At 40.0% G+C, this 16,272-nt stretch overlaps 1 protein-coding gene across 2 annotated transcripts in view; it reads right to left on the bottom strand.

Annotated features, from left to right (window-relative positions):
- The window catches only part of LOC146453946 (uncharacterized), a 74,616-nt gene that overhangs the window by 45,045 nt on the left and 13,299 nt on the right, over positions 1–16,272 (bottom strand). For both annotated transcript variants that reach the window (XM_085096011.1, XM_085096012.1), the window contains exons 11-22: positions 14,788–15,015; positions 14,060–14,155; positions 13,062–13,097; positions 11,698–12,193; positions 9,785–9,954; positions 7,786–7,986; positions 6,675–6,872; positions 5,124–5,159; positions 4,384–4,659; positions 2,436–2,586; positions 1,566–1,843; positions 374–409 (exon numbers count right to left, since the gene is read on the bottom strand). In XM_085096011.1, the coding sequence (XP_084952137.1) occupies positions 374–409; positions 1,566–1,843; positions 2,436–2,586; positions 4,384–4,659; positions 5,124–5,159; positions 6,675–6,872; positions 7,786–7,986; positions 9,785–9,954; positions 11,698–12,193; positions 13,062–13,097; positions 14,060–14,155; positions 14,788–15,015 (2,202 nt within the window). The remainder of the gene's footprint in view (positions 1–373; positions 410–1,565; positions 1,844–2,435; positions 2,587–4,383; positions 4,660–5,123; positions 5,160–6,674; positions 6,873–7,785; positions 7,987–9,784; positions 9,955–11,697; positions 12,194–13,061; positions 13,098–14,059; positions 14,156–14,787; positions 15,016–16,272) is intronic.

The following is a 16,272-nucleotide window of genomic DNA, read 5'->3' as shown; positions in this document are numbered from 1 at the left end:
GTTTACGTAAAGTGCCTTGTTTATAACTTTGAAAGAATAGCAGATGTTAGCAAGGGCTATTGGCATCCGAAAACAAGATTAAGGGTGACCAAACATTGTCAAAGATAAGTAAGCTTTTATTTGGAAAAGACTGCCATACAGTGTTATCCATGTTAAAGTGTTTTTTTGAATGATTACTACTTAATTATCTCTGAAAAATGGGTGGTTACCAGCAATTTTCTTTCTGGATTCTAATAACCCTTGCTAAGATCTTCTTTCCCAGCATAGTCATAAGCAGCGCAAACATAACTTGAATTATCTTAAGAGAAACGTCAATTATAGATAAAAAAAAATTAAAAGGACCTTATATACAGAGAGCCATCTGAGCAATTACCTGTTGTGGGAAGAGAAGTCGGAGGTTGATGATTTTCTGTTTGAAAAGGAACAGATTCAAAGTCAAGACTGGTGACAATGCAGCGCTAGCCAGCGGTAGCTTCCTATTAGAGTATGCGATGCATGCGATGGCCCTTGGGGTTTCCAGTGGCCTGATTTGTGTGTTTGGCAAATTAAATTGAATTTATATACATTTAATTCTCTCTTGTACATTAATCCTTGGATCTACAAACATATCCTACATTTTCTACTTTTTCTACTATATCCCAATAAAGCTCAGTGTCATTTCTTTGTTTACTTTTAAAAAAGTAGGTGGTGGTCAACTAGAATGCCTTTGCTACTTTGACCATAAAACACATTTTCTAATCTGTACTGTGATTATTTCATCTTGTAATCATCTGTTGTAACTATATTTTTCTTTCTATGTTAATTTATGTAAATAGTGAGAAATAAATGAACCTTGAACCATGGCAAGTCACGTTATTGATCTTTGTGGATCATTCCCGCCTGGTTGCGATCTTTGTGGTTTCATGTATTATCAAGGCCAACATCACTAGTGCTTAATAAGCATTAAACAAATTAATCTTTTCATTCAAGCTAAATCTTATTAAACTACAAAGCGACATTTCCCTGTTTGTTTGTTTGTTTGTTTGTTTGTCTGTCTTCCAAAAGTGTTCGCAAAGCGCATTCAACCAGATGAATGCCAACCTTTAAAAGTCTGATGAACTTCACAAGACCACTACAAAAAAAGATCACGCCAAATAGAAAACCTAAAGGTCATAACCAATAATCGATTGACCTTTGAAGCAGTATGGTACGCAACGGAAAACGAAAATCGAGACTTGCCCTCACTCTGGAAACCTTGAACTCAAAGTAAACTTTAATTTGAGCCATACGGATGTCAACCGACCTAAGACTCCATTTGAGCTTGCACAAGTCTCTACTTTGTCACAAACTTCCGCCGTATTAAAAAATATTCAATGACAACATGATTCACTTATTTTCTGAAAAGCGTTTAACGTTAATAGATTTCCTTTGAAAACGTGAACATTTTGATAAGTTTTGGCCTTGCGTCCGTTTACTTGAAAACGCTCTCCAGAGTGGAAACATTTGGAAACGGAGTCCAATCGTATGACAGGAACCTCGAGCTTGCTGCCTAACTGTTAATCAGAAAACAAATTTCGGAAACTTACTAGAATACATCGCACAGGCATAAGGAAGTTGACGGGAACAACTGTCATCTTGCCAGAACAGCCAACTCATTTTACCAGGCTGCAGAGTCGCTCGTACACAGCTTCCAAGTCTCTCATCTGGCTGGCCATTAAGCCAGCTGGTATAATCTACAGCTGTTCCGTCTGTCCAGTTGTACAATCCTCTCTGGGTTGCATCCGTGAGTCCTATCCATATCCCTCCCACATCTGCGATGTCCCAGGAGTTCACTAGCAACGACGTCAGCACTATATTCTCGGTGCTGAAACCGAGCAGAGTAAGATGAGTTCAACATAAGAGTTAAAAACTGCCCTTTTTTCGATTGGTTTGAATCAACACATGTCATTTGCTGATACTGCCACCATGGATGGAAGTTCTTATATAAATGCACCCACACAGCACGATAATTGAGGATAAAAAATGTCTGAAGAAGTGCAGATTACTTAACGCTGAAGTTGGTTATTTCGTGACATTGTTTCAAGTGACAGAGAAAACACGAGGGAAAGTGTTGCATCCGGTTCTCAAACACCGAGAAGTGGGTTGGAAAAACGTCTTCGAGGTGTTTGGAAATCGGATGTAAAGCTTGTCGAGTGTTTCATACAGCTTCTCAAACTATTAACGGTTCTTGGAAAGCTCATCAATGATAACCAAACCTTCTTAACGGTAGTAATTTCCTCTGTTTTCCCTTCCTGAATTATTAATGACTGATCTCGGTGAAGAGTTGTTATTGTTAACGTATAGGTGGTTTGCATTGCCGCCATGTTGGTGGACAAAACAAAAGAAGACGAACTACACCAAAAATACGCTAAATGCCAGGAAACGCTACTGAAATGCGGAAATGGCTCAAGCCATACCTGCTATGGAAGCTGGCTAGGTCAGCTCCAAACCGCTGGCAGGAACGTCTAGCATCCTGCCAATTCTTGCGATCAAACTGCAAACCAAAACAACGGGAGCCATCGGGACTACGTTGCCAGCCAGCAAGACAACCAGTTGTCACTACTCGTCCTAGGAAAGAGAAGGACAACTATCACCTGTTTGCATTTCACATTTATAAAGTTTGAACACATCGTATTGGAGATTTTCTCTGTGTTTTGGTCAAAAGTGCTGAAACACTTCACATGGCACCTTTGCTCAAATGTCAAATTATTCTAAGAGCCGAGCACCAAAAAAAATGAATCAGTTTTTAAGCCATTTATGCAAAATACACAGGAAGAACTTAAAAAAATTGGCCAACTTTTTCAAGTTACAATCCAATATCATCCTGGCCATTTCCAGCCAAAGACAATACTAATTTCAACTGAAACATTATTTTAACATTTCCATCGATACAAATAATTAATATGTTTTGGCCCATCGATACAAATAATTAATATGTTTTGGCCTATTCAAAGTAACACTGCAAATGGATAGCATTGCCAGTTTAAGATTGTTTTATGCAACCGGGCTTCAGAACTTCAAAGGAGGAAATAAGCAAAAAATTAAGAGTAAAAAGATTCATCGCGGTGGAGCTGAAGCGCAATACAAACATTTCGATTCGATTTTTCCGCAAATTTCGATTCGATGCGGCTCACTTATAATAAACGTATCTGATTGGCCACTGGACGTTTCCAGCATCCAATCACGGCTCTTGTTTTAAGAGAAGGACAACTATCACCTGTTTGCATTTCACATTTATAAAGTTTGAACACATCGTATTGGAGATTTTCTCTGTGTTTTGGTCAAAAGTGCTGAAACACTTCACATGGCACCTTTGCTCAAATGTCAAATTATTCTAAGAGCCGAGCTCCAAAAAAAATGAATCAGTTTTTAAGCCATTTATGCAAAATACACAGGAAGAACTTAAAAAAATTGGCCAACTTTTTCAAGTTACAATCCAATATCATCCTGGCCATTTCCAGCCAAAGACAATACTAATTTCAACTGAAACATTATTTTAACATTTCCATCGATACAAATAATTAATATGTTTTGGCCCATCGATACAAATAATTAATATGTTTTGGCCTATTCAAAGTAACACTGCAAATGGATAGCATTGCCAGTTTAAGATTGTTTTATGCAACCGGGCTTCAGAACTTCAAAGGAGGAAATAAGCAAAAAATTAAGAGTAAAAAGATTCATCGCGGTGGAGCTGAAGCGCAATACAAACATTTCGATTCGATTTTTCCGCAAATTTCGATTCGATGCGGCTCACTTATAATAAACGTATCTGATTGGCCACTGGACGTTTCCAGCATCCAATCACGGCTCTTGTTTTAAGAGTTTTGAAAACATGGCTGACCTAGTGAAACTCAAGGACTCACCGTCAACTTTTCGGTCGCCTGTTTGGAGGCAACTTTGGTTTCAATACTGCTTCTTGTAAAATTTACTTCACTGTTTGCGAGTTCTAAATCAAGAAACACCACGAACTTGGTGATGTTCTTGAAACGAAAGCACAACACTTCCCTTTCCGGACCATCGAATTGTTCAGCCGAACAAACAGAAGCAAAGCTTGTGTTGGTGAGTATGTCGAATCGAAAATAACTGAATCGTAACCATTGTATCGTGATCGTATCGAGGCGAAGCTAAATCGTTTCACACCAGCAAATATATGGTCTTCATTGGCAGTCTAGCACTGTAAGGGTAGTCTGAGAAATTATTCACCCACTTTGCACACCTTGTTTATCTCGGATAAGCGAATCGTGACCACTGTATCGTTCTACATATCGTATCGAGGGGAAACTAAATCGTTTCAACCCCTAGCAAATAAAGGATCTTCATTGGCAGTCTAACACTGTAAGGATAGTCTAAGACCTTACTCACCCACTTCGCACACATAGTTTATCTCTAGATACTTGGCCACTCCTCCACAAGGGTCGGAACCAAATGAATTGGAAGCTTTCAGTGAGCAGTGATTGAGGCCTTCACATCTTGTCTTTATGTCTGAGGTCACATCAAGCCGACAGTTTGTGACACTCACTTGAGCACACCGACTCATATCGGTGCGCCCCCAGTAGGCAGATGTGATTCTTAAAACTGTTGATGCAGGGCAACTAAGAACTGCAGAGGTCATTTGGCACACATAGAGCGTCTGTGGAGCTGAAATAAAAAGACAAACCTTATACTGGGATTTCCTTTTTCACTTTGAATAATACATCATTCTCACAAATCTTATCATAGGAAATTAATTCTTCATAAAATTAAAGCAAAATAATAAAGTTGAATAGATTGAATTCATGCTCTCAACTCTGAAAAGTGTTCTTGTTCTTGTTGTTGTTTGTTTGTTTGTTTGTTTCTGTTGTCGATATTTATTTTCATTTGCTTCACTTCCCGGACAAAGTATCGATCGTACTATTAGAATCATCAAGGTCCTTTTCCCTGATAAAACACAATACTTTCATGGCTACGTAAGCGTCTGCGTCATTGGGAAATTTTACCTTCTCACCTGCGTTAACGTCCCTTTTATTTAGCTAAATTTTAAGGAGGAGCCCGTCAACAACAATATGCAAGCCAACAAGAAATAACATGAGTTGTAAAAAGACATAGGAAAAACCATTTCTTACCGCTGGTTGGGGTGATTCCACTCGGTGCGATGTATTCTACAAAGAAATTGAAATAAATTATCAAAGTCAAAAGTAGAACGTTTTTCTTTGTTCATAAAGGGACACTGTATTTTGCTGCTTGCGAATCATTTAGGTACAGTAACAAACCTACAAGGAATATCTCCTGATATTTTAAGCACTGTGCCTTATCCAACGAACATTCCAATAACAAAAGACGAATCGAAACGTTCTAATCACTTTATAACAGCCACCACGGTTCAAGACAACTGACATCGCGGCTTTGCTGACCAATCAGGTCAATAACCAGAGGCAATCATACCATGTACTAACTTTCCACAATTTACTTGACTCTGATGATGTCTTCCGCTCAGGTTGTCGAACCGTCAGCCAATGTATTTATTATTATTATCTTTACTCAGCATCAGTTAATGTCACTTTAAACAGTCCTTCTCAGATCTATACTCAGCCGGATGATCATAATTTACCTACTTATGGCAAGTCCCTTCTGTCGAATAAGCGCATCGTCAATGTCATAAGGTCTCAAGCACCCCACCCCTTCTTCCAAAACAGTAATAAGAAAAGTTGCATTACATGAGAATGTGGCTTTTAATAAATTATTTCAATAGTCCAAATCTCAAAGTTCGTTAACAATGGAGAGGAAAACAATCACATTTGGAATGGTATATCTACTGTACATCATTCACGTTTACCTGAATTTCCTTCTTTTTTTTCCACCTATGAAATCTTCCATTCGCGTTTCATCATCATGATTACTCATATTCTTCACTCTCGTTTATTCGTCGTTGTCGGACCCACAAAATGGCCACGAATTCGTTTCTCAAAATTTCTCCAAGAGTATTAAGGTCCGAAAAGTAGTTATCAAATCCGAAGTAAAGTTTACAAAGTCTTAGCTGTCAGAATTATTGAAATCAAATTTCTGGTAATGAACTTTGAATATGTAAGATAGTTTGTCGGGCCCGAAATCTTTTGGGAGTTTGGAGAAACGAACGCCAGCTCCCATTTGGCTGGATAGTTCAGCTGGTAGAGAAATGCACCGATATCAGCGCAAAGGCTATATTCTCATGTATGAAAAAACTGAAACATTGGATAACGTAATTTAAGAGTCTTGATTGGCTTAGCGCACTTGGTATATCACTCATTCTTTAAAAACTGAATCATTGTATAAGGCAATTCCAGGGATTTGATTGGCTTAGCGGCCATGGTATATGGGCCATTATACCACGCCCAAGAGAGAGCGACCATTAAATTGTCTTCTGGTTGTTCTTGCAAAGCGAAATCAGCAAGATCCAGCAATATTTCTTCATTTTCTTCCACTCGCGCTTGTTATACTATAGCCAGCTCGGCTGTACGCGCCTTGTTGGCTATCTATCATCTCATATCCACCGCACGCTCGTGGAATTAATGTTCTAACAATCATTTTAACAAATTTTATATTTTAAAGAATAACAAGCTACAAGATAATAACACCCCACTTTCACAAAAGCAAAACGGGGAATAATTAAAAAGGATCGCGTTGACCCACGAGCAAACCTTTAGGCCTCTTGCAGATGTATGGCAGACTATTCCAACAGCTCTGATCGTTCCATCGTCCATCATTGTCACTTCTGACATTGACGCAATCTTCCGCGTTTCCCCAATTGTCAGGGTTCCAATCCTTCCAGTTGGTGTAATCAACAGCAGAGTGATCCGACCACTCAAACTCACTCTCAACTCCTTGATCATTGAGACCTGCGTAAGCGACGAAAAGAGAAGAAACCTTTAAACATAATTGTGTATAATCAAAGAAGACGCACAAATGCTTGGGAGAAAGGCAAACGGTTGTGCTAACACGACCTGTAGGGGTGTTTTACCGCTGTCCTTTCAAAGTTCTCTAAACAATTTGACGAGTGTTTTTATCATCATCATCATGTCGTCATCCTCATATTTAACACAACTAAAAAAATTACAAAAAATTGCAGTCGCAAATAGACATAATAAAATCTCTAATGGTCTGACCGCAATAATTTCGATAAAAGTAGAAGTGTAACGTGTATAAAATACGTTCACAAAAAAACATTTTTCATAAAGTCAGAGTGACAAGCAGCAGAAAAATTTGGAAATACTGGAGAAGAGCCAAAACTTTGAAGATTCAAGCTTGACCCTTCATCAGTGGACATCACGCACTCGTCTCCGAATTTCAAACTTGGTCTCGTGACGCGTATTTTTAACGAAAACCACACTTGACCTCCACTGATGAAGGGCTAAGCCCGAAACGACTGGAATATTTTCAAATTTTCTTCACTTCTCCACCATTTACACAACTTAGGATTTAAATGAGTGACAAGTACTTTTGTTTTACCTTTTGTCAAGCTGCAAGCAAGCTCCACAAAATGGGGAAATAGGACATTTGAAGAATAGTTGCATTTTTTCAGTCAGTGACAATGGTATACTTGGTGAAAGAAAATCCAAGTTCTCCCAACAGGAGTCGAACCTATGACCTTCCGATTAATAGTTCGGATACTCAACCACTGAGCTACAAGATCTCGTGAGCGCTTGGCCAGTAAACTTGGTTCATGTGTTAAACACATGAACCTATAACAGAAAACATCGTGTTAATTTAACAGAATCATTTCGATGTTCAGAAAACAAAAGAATTTATTACCAATCCAAGCTTGTGACTGTAATCCATAAGGCCCCACTTCCAATGTTATGTGAGACTGCTCCACTGGAGAGTGAATGCTGACCAGGTCGGCCTGCTGGCTCACGCAGGCCGCCCGTGCTGCTGACCAGGATTTCTTGACCAAGTTAAACTGGTAACAGAATTGTCCAAAGTCTTTCCAACCGGTTCGACAGCTACCAAACTCTGTAAAAGAGGAACAATCAAAGACTTCAATCAAAATGGTAACGCTGCAACGTAGGCTATATGCTAACAACACTCTCGATAGGCCTCTGGTTTTCAAAGGCGTACTCAAACGCTTTACATTGAAAGAAAGGCAAAAGCTCATTTGCTTGCTGACAAGTTCGAGTACGGTTGGTCAACCGTTCACGAATACAAAAAGAAACGGTAACACTGGTGTGGGGCCGAAGTTGACCAAAAGAAACCGAAGGGATTGTCCATTGTCTGCTGTACAGTGCAACGTGGGCTGCGTTTACGTGAAGGAGAAAAGATTTTATCCCTTCTTGGGACCATTTGAGCATTTGTCAGAAAAGGAGTGCCTGTCACAAAAACTGCCATTGTCGATGTTTGGTTTAGTTTCAACCTTGAGATGAACAAATTGGTCAGGAACCTTTTCCATTTGTCTGAGATGACAATAAGTACACTGGATTTACCTGTATTTTTTCGGGGTGAAATGTCATCCCCACGCTGATGACAGATGAATGAAATGTTCAGGGATTAACTCACTTTATCTAGTTATGATCACTTTGATATTCAGGCATCGGGATGCCACGGCTATACAAATAACGCCACAGCGTGTCACGATAAAGAGGTGAATCTTTCTTATGTGCCAAAACGTAATTTAGGCAAGGCTAATCTGACAACAGTGTATGTGGTCAGCCGTGGCAGCCGATTCGAGCAGGTGACATGCAAGGTGGCCATTCATGATCCGAAGGGTTGCTATTTATTCCATGCATTACATTATACTGCCAGTATTCCCTTTCTAGAGGGTATAGCGGTCGAAGGAAAGAACTGAATTGGAACGAAGCCTCTCTTGTCGCTTTTAGCTTGTTTCAGTCTCGCCGAGTTCACGTAGTCCTTTACCTGTCTACAGCTCTGAACCTCGACTATACAAAAAGGGCCTTCACTGTTAGCAGGACACCATTGCACAAGGGTATCAGCTCAGTTTGCTTATCTTTCCGTGTCAATGCAAAGCGCTTGTGATCTTTGTGGATCATTGCTTTTAAACACCTCTGGCTCGTGTTTCCAAAACATTTTTGTATTCCATTCCGTGGCCAGCGTATTTCCACATTTTGGGACAGAATGCAAACAATTTCGTTTAATAAATAGCACGCGTTTAGGAAAATATCCTCGTAGAAACAGTGTGGCACTATGTTTGATTAACTGGCGCGTTAAGATGTCTCAAAAAACCGCACTGCCAGTGTCTGCCAATCGTTTATCATTATCAAGGGCATCTTGAGGAAGAAAGAGAAAACTTCTTTACAATTCATGGCACATTTTAGGCAACAGTCTTTTTGAATATAAGTATACGTTCTTCTAAAATAGAAGAAAGAATCCTGCAGTTATCTACGCAACCAGCCTGTTGCGAAAAAAAACTTAAAATATTCAGGCTTGAACGGGATTTGAACCCATGTCGATGACCCCTGCGATGCCGGTGCAGTGCTTTATACATTGAGCCATTGAGCCAACTGGGAGCTGCGAGATTCTTTCTTCTATATAAGAAGAACTTATACTTATAATCTTTCATCCGCAGTACGTATACATGCTTCAGTCTTTCTGGTCGAAGTTCAGGGCATCATACCGACAAAGAGGCAACAGTCGCGATAGCTCTCTGATTTTCGAAGGCGTTTTCAAACGCTTTTAGGAAGCGTTTGTAAAGGCAGCGTTGCTTGCATCATTACTTGACAACGCTTCACCTTGTGCTCTTAATACTGTTTAATGCTTACAGATTACAAAGCATGTATTCCCGTATTAATCTTCTTACCAGCCAAGTAGACGTTGTTTACTTCTCGCCCAGATAAAGACCTCTTCCACATCGCCAATGAACGCATCAAAAATCCACCTGCTGACGGTTGAGTTGACTTGCTTCCCACAATCAATGAAGAACTTATATCACCAGACTGAATAGAGGATATTCCGTAACGTTGTGATGTGCTAAACACAATAGTAAGATTGATGTTAAAAAAATGAAACGAAAAGAAGCAATTAAAACAGCTTTTCAATTACAATAATATTTCGTTTTCAGAATCTCTAAAGTTTAAAGTACTAAGTAGCTGTAATCAGCAGTTCCCCTTTTAATGTAAAAGCCTTTTGTAACAAACCGGTATTTTTGCGTTGGTTAGAGAGACGTTACGACTACAGTCGAACCTCCCGTAAGCGACCACCCATAATGTCAAGGATATGTGGTCGCTTACGGGAGGTGGTCGCTTACCAGAGGTCAGGCTACAGGGGTCTAAATTTCGGGAAATATACATGTGGTAATTGCGGAGACCTAACCCTTTTGTCAATGCTTATCGGAACCCATAGTAACACCTTTTCTTAGCTACAAGTACATTAAGACTGGTCCAAAATTATTCTAGGCAAAAAATCTTAGGGTCTATGGTGATTATTGTTTGTAGCTCACAAATTACTTAATACAGCGATTGAGACAATTATTGTGAAAGAATCTTGACTCTTTTATTACTCCATTTGGCGCTGTTTAAATTTTTCAGGGAACGGAGCATAAGCAAAAAGATAAGGAAGATATAAGATAAGAGAGTTTTTTTCCTACAAGGCAGTCAATCTAAGTAAGTGCATGTGTATTTTATCAATTGTTTCCATGCTATATCGGGAAACACTTCCGGTAGCTCCGACTGTGAGATTTCCGGCGTTCGCTGTAATGATGTGGCCAATATATTACAGCGACATATTTTTCAATTTCAATTTGAGAGATATAGCCGATTGTGTGTCAAATGGCCGCCTACGGAAGGTTAAAAACAATTGAAAATTTTAAACAATCATCTCTAAAAGTGGTGCTTACCAGAGGTGGTCGCTTACGAGAGGTGGTCGCCTACGAGTGGTTCCATCTATAGTGATTTGACTTGACAACGTTTGGTATTTTGGAAAAGTGGTTGCTAATGAGAGGTGGTCGCTTACGAGAGGTGGTCGCAAAGGGAGGTTCGACTGTACCTCTAAAAAGCGTGGCTGCTGGTATTGTTGTGTAAGGAAGCGGAGTGGTTATAACCTGGTGTGTTCAGTAATGAAAATTTTAGAGCGTGGCGATCTAAATAAAGGCGATTAAGCAGTGCTCTTGTCTGGTGCTGTTTCCTATGCTCCGCAAAGTTGTCCTAAAATTTAACCATGTTCACATGTAACGTGTCACCATTCAAAGAAAGCTGAAAAAGTATTACTGTTATGACAATTTTTGTTCCTTTACTAAGTTCATGCAGTACATTGCGGTGTTACAGCACTATTCAAGTGATATGGTCTGAGTTTATGAATGGAATCTGAGTTAACCGAACCTACCAGCGGAACCTTTCTTATTAGGTAAGAGATAGAAAAGGTCGCTTAACCAGGGTCCCGTAACTAAAGCAACTAGGAGTATTGTTACTCACTCCTGGATGGGATGCTAGTCCACTGCAGGGTTACCCCCAGTAGTATGTCGCCAGTACCCATTTATACCCCCGGGTAAAGAGACAATATGGAGCAAAGCTTCTTGTCTTAGAAAATGACGTGACGGCAGAGCCAACACCTCAAACTTTAGAGTTCAGATCTCACGTCCAACACACCAACCACAAAACCACTGCACAATCTATCTCTATTCCCTCGCTGCCCTAACGCGGCTAAGCCCGCAGCGTGTTCACAAGGGTGCTTTTGGAAATTAACTTTTCTTCCTGTGTAAGGTATATGGTTAATTACCTCAGTGTTCCATTGATATACAACCACAGTCCCTTTTCTAGCTGCCAAGTAAACATCACGTGCCTCCAAGCGGTTTGGCCAGTGACCAATGGTTGAGATACCGTCCATATCTTTTTACGAGTGACGACCGTCACATAAAGGCGATTGCTCACCACGTACACTGCAAATCCACGGTTACCTCGCGACAGGGTCTCGTCTCCAATTGTGTCTACAATGAATGTATTTCTGTTCCAATTCTTAGCGTCATCGTCGAACTGCACAACGAATGAGACTGTGATGCCGTTACTGCATTTACTAGGGTCAGTGATGCACTGAGATGGAAACTGCCCAACAAACAGGTACGCCGGATAGTTGGCGAACTGGAGGGTATCTCGACCATTTTGTACACGATCGGGTATAGACACGTTGCCTTGTACCGTGGCTGGTACTGTGCCGATAGCCTTTCCATTGACAATTGCATTCAGGGGCCAGTAGTAGTCAGTTCCACTGATCCAGTCTGCAAGACATTGACAGTGACTTAATAGCGTCCGACTAAACTTGGAAAATTGTTGCAGAAACATTGCTGTGGGCAGAAGTGTTTTGTAGCTTTTGTAGTTCAAGCCCGGATTTTTTTCAAGCTTTCTTCTCGCAACTGCTTATGAAGTGTACATACCTGCGATGGTCACTAATTTATCTTTGATTTTTGACTTGGTTCAAAACCTGATCTTCTTTCAAGACACAAAATCTGTGTCCCAAAAAGTTACCCTTACAGCTGCGAATGAATGAAACTCCAATCTGCTGGATAAATAATGATTCATTCATTTTGAAACAAATCAAAAATCAAAGACAAATGTTTTACCATCGCAGGTGTGTACGCAACTTAAGCAGTTGCGAAAAGAAAGCCCGAAAAAAAAAATTCAGGCTTGTGCGGGATTTGAGCCCATGAACTCTGTGACGCCGGTGCGGTGCTCTATCAACTGAGCTATCAAGCGCTCGCTAGTTTAATATTTTGTGAATTCGTAATCTAGCCATAGAGGTATTGGCCTGAAAGCACAGTTGGTAGAGCAAAAGTCTTTAAGGGCAAAACTATATGTATTTCACACATTCGACTTCTAACAAAAACCAATGATGTTTTAGGAACGCACATTTTGCTAGACAAGTGAAAGCTGTCCTTCAGGCTATTCACATTACACACAACTATACAGGGCCAGTGCATGTAGAAACATTACTCGAAAATGAACCGAATGTTTTACAATTTTACGAGGGGGAAATATTTCCAATGGAGTCACCGTTTCATTTCTTGTTCAACGGATTCTTGTAAATAAACAAAATGAACTATACTGAACACGCATTTTTAAATTGGATCTTATTTATCAACCACTTACTTCCTGTTACTGGAATCTTTACACCATCCGTCGAAGCTAAAAGGAGAAGATGGTAATCATTTAGTAAGTGGTTGTTCCCAAGTAAGAAGAAGACACTTCTCTTGAATACAGACCGGAGCACAATAATTAAAATTTTTCTTCTTTACTACGCACGACCAATGAGTCAGTTTGTAGCCTAAAGTTAAAGGTATCTTACGATTACAAGAAAATCAGCTACTAATTCTTAAGGGCACGATCCTTAATACCGTCGAAAAGAGTAGGGGATGTAGTCCCCGGTGTAGTAGTCTATCTCTGGTGATTTCATCTGTCTTTCACATTCATGCGTGGGTTGGGTGGGTGTGTTGGTGAGATCAAAATACGGACTGATAGAGGCTGCCGGCGCCGATCTCACCCCACAGAAGAATTGTAAACCGCCATGAGACTATGTGATATGTGTGGTATATAAATACATCTAATACGATTACCATTTTTTTTTTTCAGAAACAATCAAGCTTCAATGGAAATGAATGTGATGGAATATTTTAAGCCTGGTGAATAAATGAGAATGATGTATTATTCAGTAAGGGACACAGGCATACTCGGAAAAAAATCCGAGTGCTCCTTTCCGGAGTCGAACCTAAGACCTTCCGATTACTAGTTCGGATGTTCCACCACCGGCTGAGCTACAGGAGACTCTTTTCCGAGTATGCCTGTGTCATTAACTGGATAAATCATCATTCTTAATTTAGCTTCAATTTGGAAAAAAAAACGTCATATTGTTATGAAAGTTAACGCTTTTTGGAATTATTGTTGCTTAATTGCGTCTGAAAAATGTATGATTATCCCCCAACTTTCTTTTTGGATTCCAATAGCCCTTGCTAAGATTTACTTTTCCCGCATAGTCTAAAGTCCTACAAAAGTACCTTTGTATTAAGAGGCACCGTCCTTTATACGATGAACACTGACAAACACTTTTTGCAACACATTAAACACATTCGGCATTCATTTGTTTTCCTTACCCATTTTCCTCTTACAGATAAATGGCCTGTACTCTCCACAACTGATGTCCCTCCAAGCTCCTTGCGCCACAACGATCTCAACACAAGCTCTAAGGTCTAACAGTAGAAAACAGCAAGTTGCCTCATGCTTGCTCTGTTCATTCACATCAAAATAGGGCTTGGAGGGGAAAGTTTATGGAAAAGCTAAGAAGTTTTTTTTTTTTTTCAATTTTTATTTTTGTTTGTTGGCTTTTTTTCGGGTGGGGGGGGGGGTTCGGTTTCTCTCTCTCCTTTTCTTTTTTTTTTTTGGGGGGGGGGGGGGTCCTCTGAGTATGGCGATGAAATATTTGTACTTGCAGTTGAGATTTTTATCCCAAGGAAACTCTCTGCTGATTCTCGGTGTCAGGTTACGTATAATGCAAATTAGGTCTAGACTCTCCATTAGTTTTACTGAGTGTGCTATTGTCAAGGTGTATAGTAACGCAGTGATACCGGCTTGATGACATGAAACTTAGGAAAGGCCTATGTTTCTCAATATGGAATTTCTCTCACTTTTTCTTCATGAAAACGAGAATACCTGAAAATCTCTGAGTATCAAGAACCTTTTTGCCATAACTAGCAAGTCTAGAGGAATTTTTCAGCGAAAGGAAATTAACCATTATTACGGGGCGCTTACGCCCAAAACCCTCCATTATATCAGTAAACCAAACGGTACTTACAAAGCAATGGTGCCATAAAGCCCCACTTACTTTGTGACGTATAATCCTTTGGATAACCGCTGTCCCAAGCAGTCAGTTTGTAAGGACTCCCATCGCTCCAGTAGAAGTGTTTATGCATGTCTCGATCATTCAGTCCGATCCAAAACGAGTAAGCCCATCCACTGACAGCACTCAGTCGATTGTTCAGCCAATTTTTCTCCCGGATGCTAACAATGCTTACCAGATCACCTCCACGACTCAAACAGGTTGCACGTGCATCTAAAACATAAAATAATATTACCACACAACATACATACACCACTGTTATCAGGCTACTGTGTTAAGAAAAACCAGACAGACTGCGAACGTATAGCTTCCTTTTTATCTGATCAAGTGGGAAACCTAGGAAAATTACTAGGATGAAGACGCCCAAGCGTTTAATTCATTTACATGTATTTCATTATATTTTAAAGAATAAAACCCTTTCTGCGTTTTCAGCTAAGAATGGTTCTTCTTGCACTTAGTATTCCATCAATGCCTATTTAAAATTCAGTTGCAGGCGCCAGGTCGCTTGTAGCTGTCTTAATCGATACATGTTGCTGTAGGTTAGAAAGGTTTGAAAATTCTAGTGTTGTCAACAATAATTTGGCAAAGAGGGTACACTCCTTTTAATGACAGATGCATCAAACGTTTTAAATAAACGACAACTGTTGTTGACCTACAGTGTACATGCCATAACAGGCCACGTGGCATTCTTAATATCTTCACTTCAAGAGCTACGAATGTAAATCTTGAGTCTGGCTATTCAATTTCAATCTACAGAGTACTTTCCTGTGGTGCTGTCTATTGGGCGAACAAAGCTCTAACTATCGAGTCTGTTGAAAACCTGAAGATCCTAAAGTTTGACTTCTCAAATGAGAGCTCACAAGCAGTACTTTTCTGTGGTGCTGTGTATCATGCTGTACAAGGTGGTTCGAATGTTTGAGTCTGTGGATGACATCCTAAAGTGTGACAATTCAAATGAAAGCTACTGAGCAGTACTTTCCTGTGGTGCTGTTTACCATTGCTGTACAAGTTGGTTCTAGCATTTGAGTCTGTGGGCGACATCCTAAAACCCAAATGAAAGCTATTATCTAGTACTTTCCTATAAGCACTGTTTAATGGGCGAGCACTTCTAGCTTCAGAGTCTGTGTGTGGGATACTAAAGTGTAACCATTCAAATGAACACTGTGTTGAAATGCCTTCCTGTAGCACTGTTAGTTATGGTCGTCAGTTTTAATTTTCACTCAATCAAAACTAGATTTTTTTTCTTTCTTCTTGAGCCGGCGGTATTCTGAGAATCCTATAATCTTGTTAGTTCCAGGAGCGGGCAGAATTTTCCCATCTCTTGGCCACGGTCACGCTAACCAAGGACCCTAAGTGCTAAGCAAACTTTCCGCCCGGAAATTTTCCGTGACTGTTGCAATTGTGCGAGAATTTTTCTTCGCGGTCGCTATTTTCCCCGCGTACGGACCCTCCCGAGTTAATCAACGTGCC

Source organism: Pavona decussata, unplaced genomic scaffold (genome assembly GCF_977016875.1).
Source record: "Pavona decussata unplaced genomic scaffold, jaPavDecu1.1 SCAFFOLD_321, whole genome shotgun sequence".
NCBI classification, from domain to species: Eukaryota; Metazoa; Cnidaria; class Anthozoa; order Scleractinia; family Agariciidae; genus Pavona; species Pavona decussata.
Note: the sequence above shows the minus strand (reverse complement) of the source record. Positions and strands in the feature narration are given on the sequence as shown.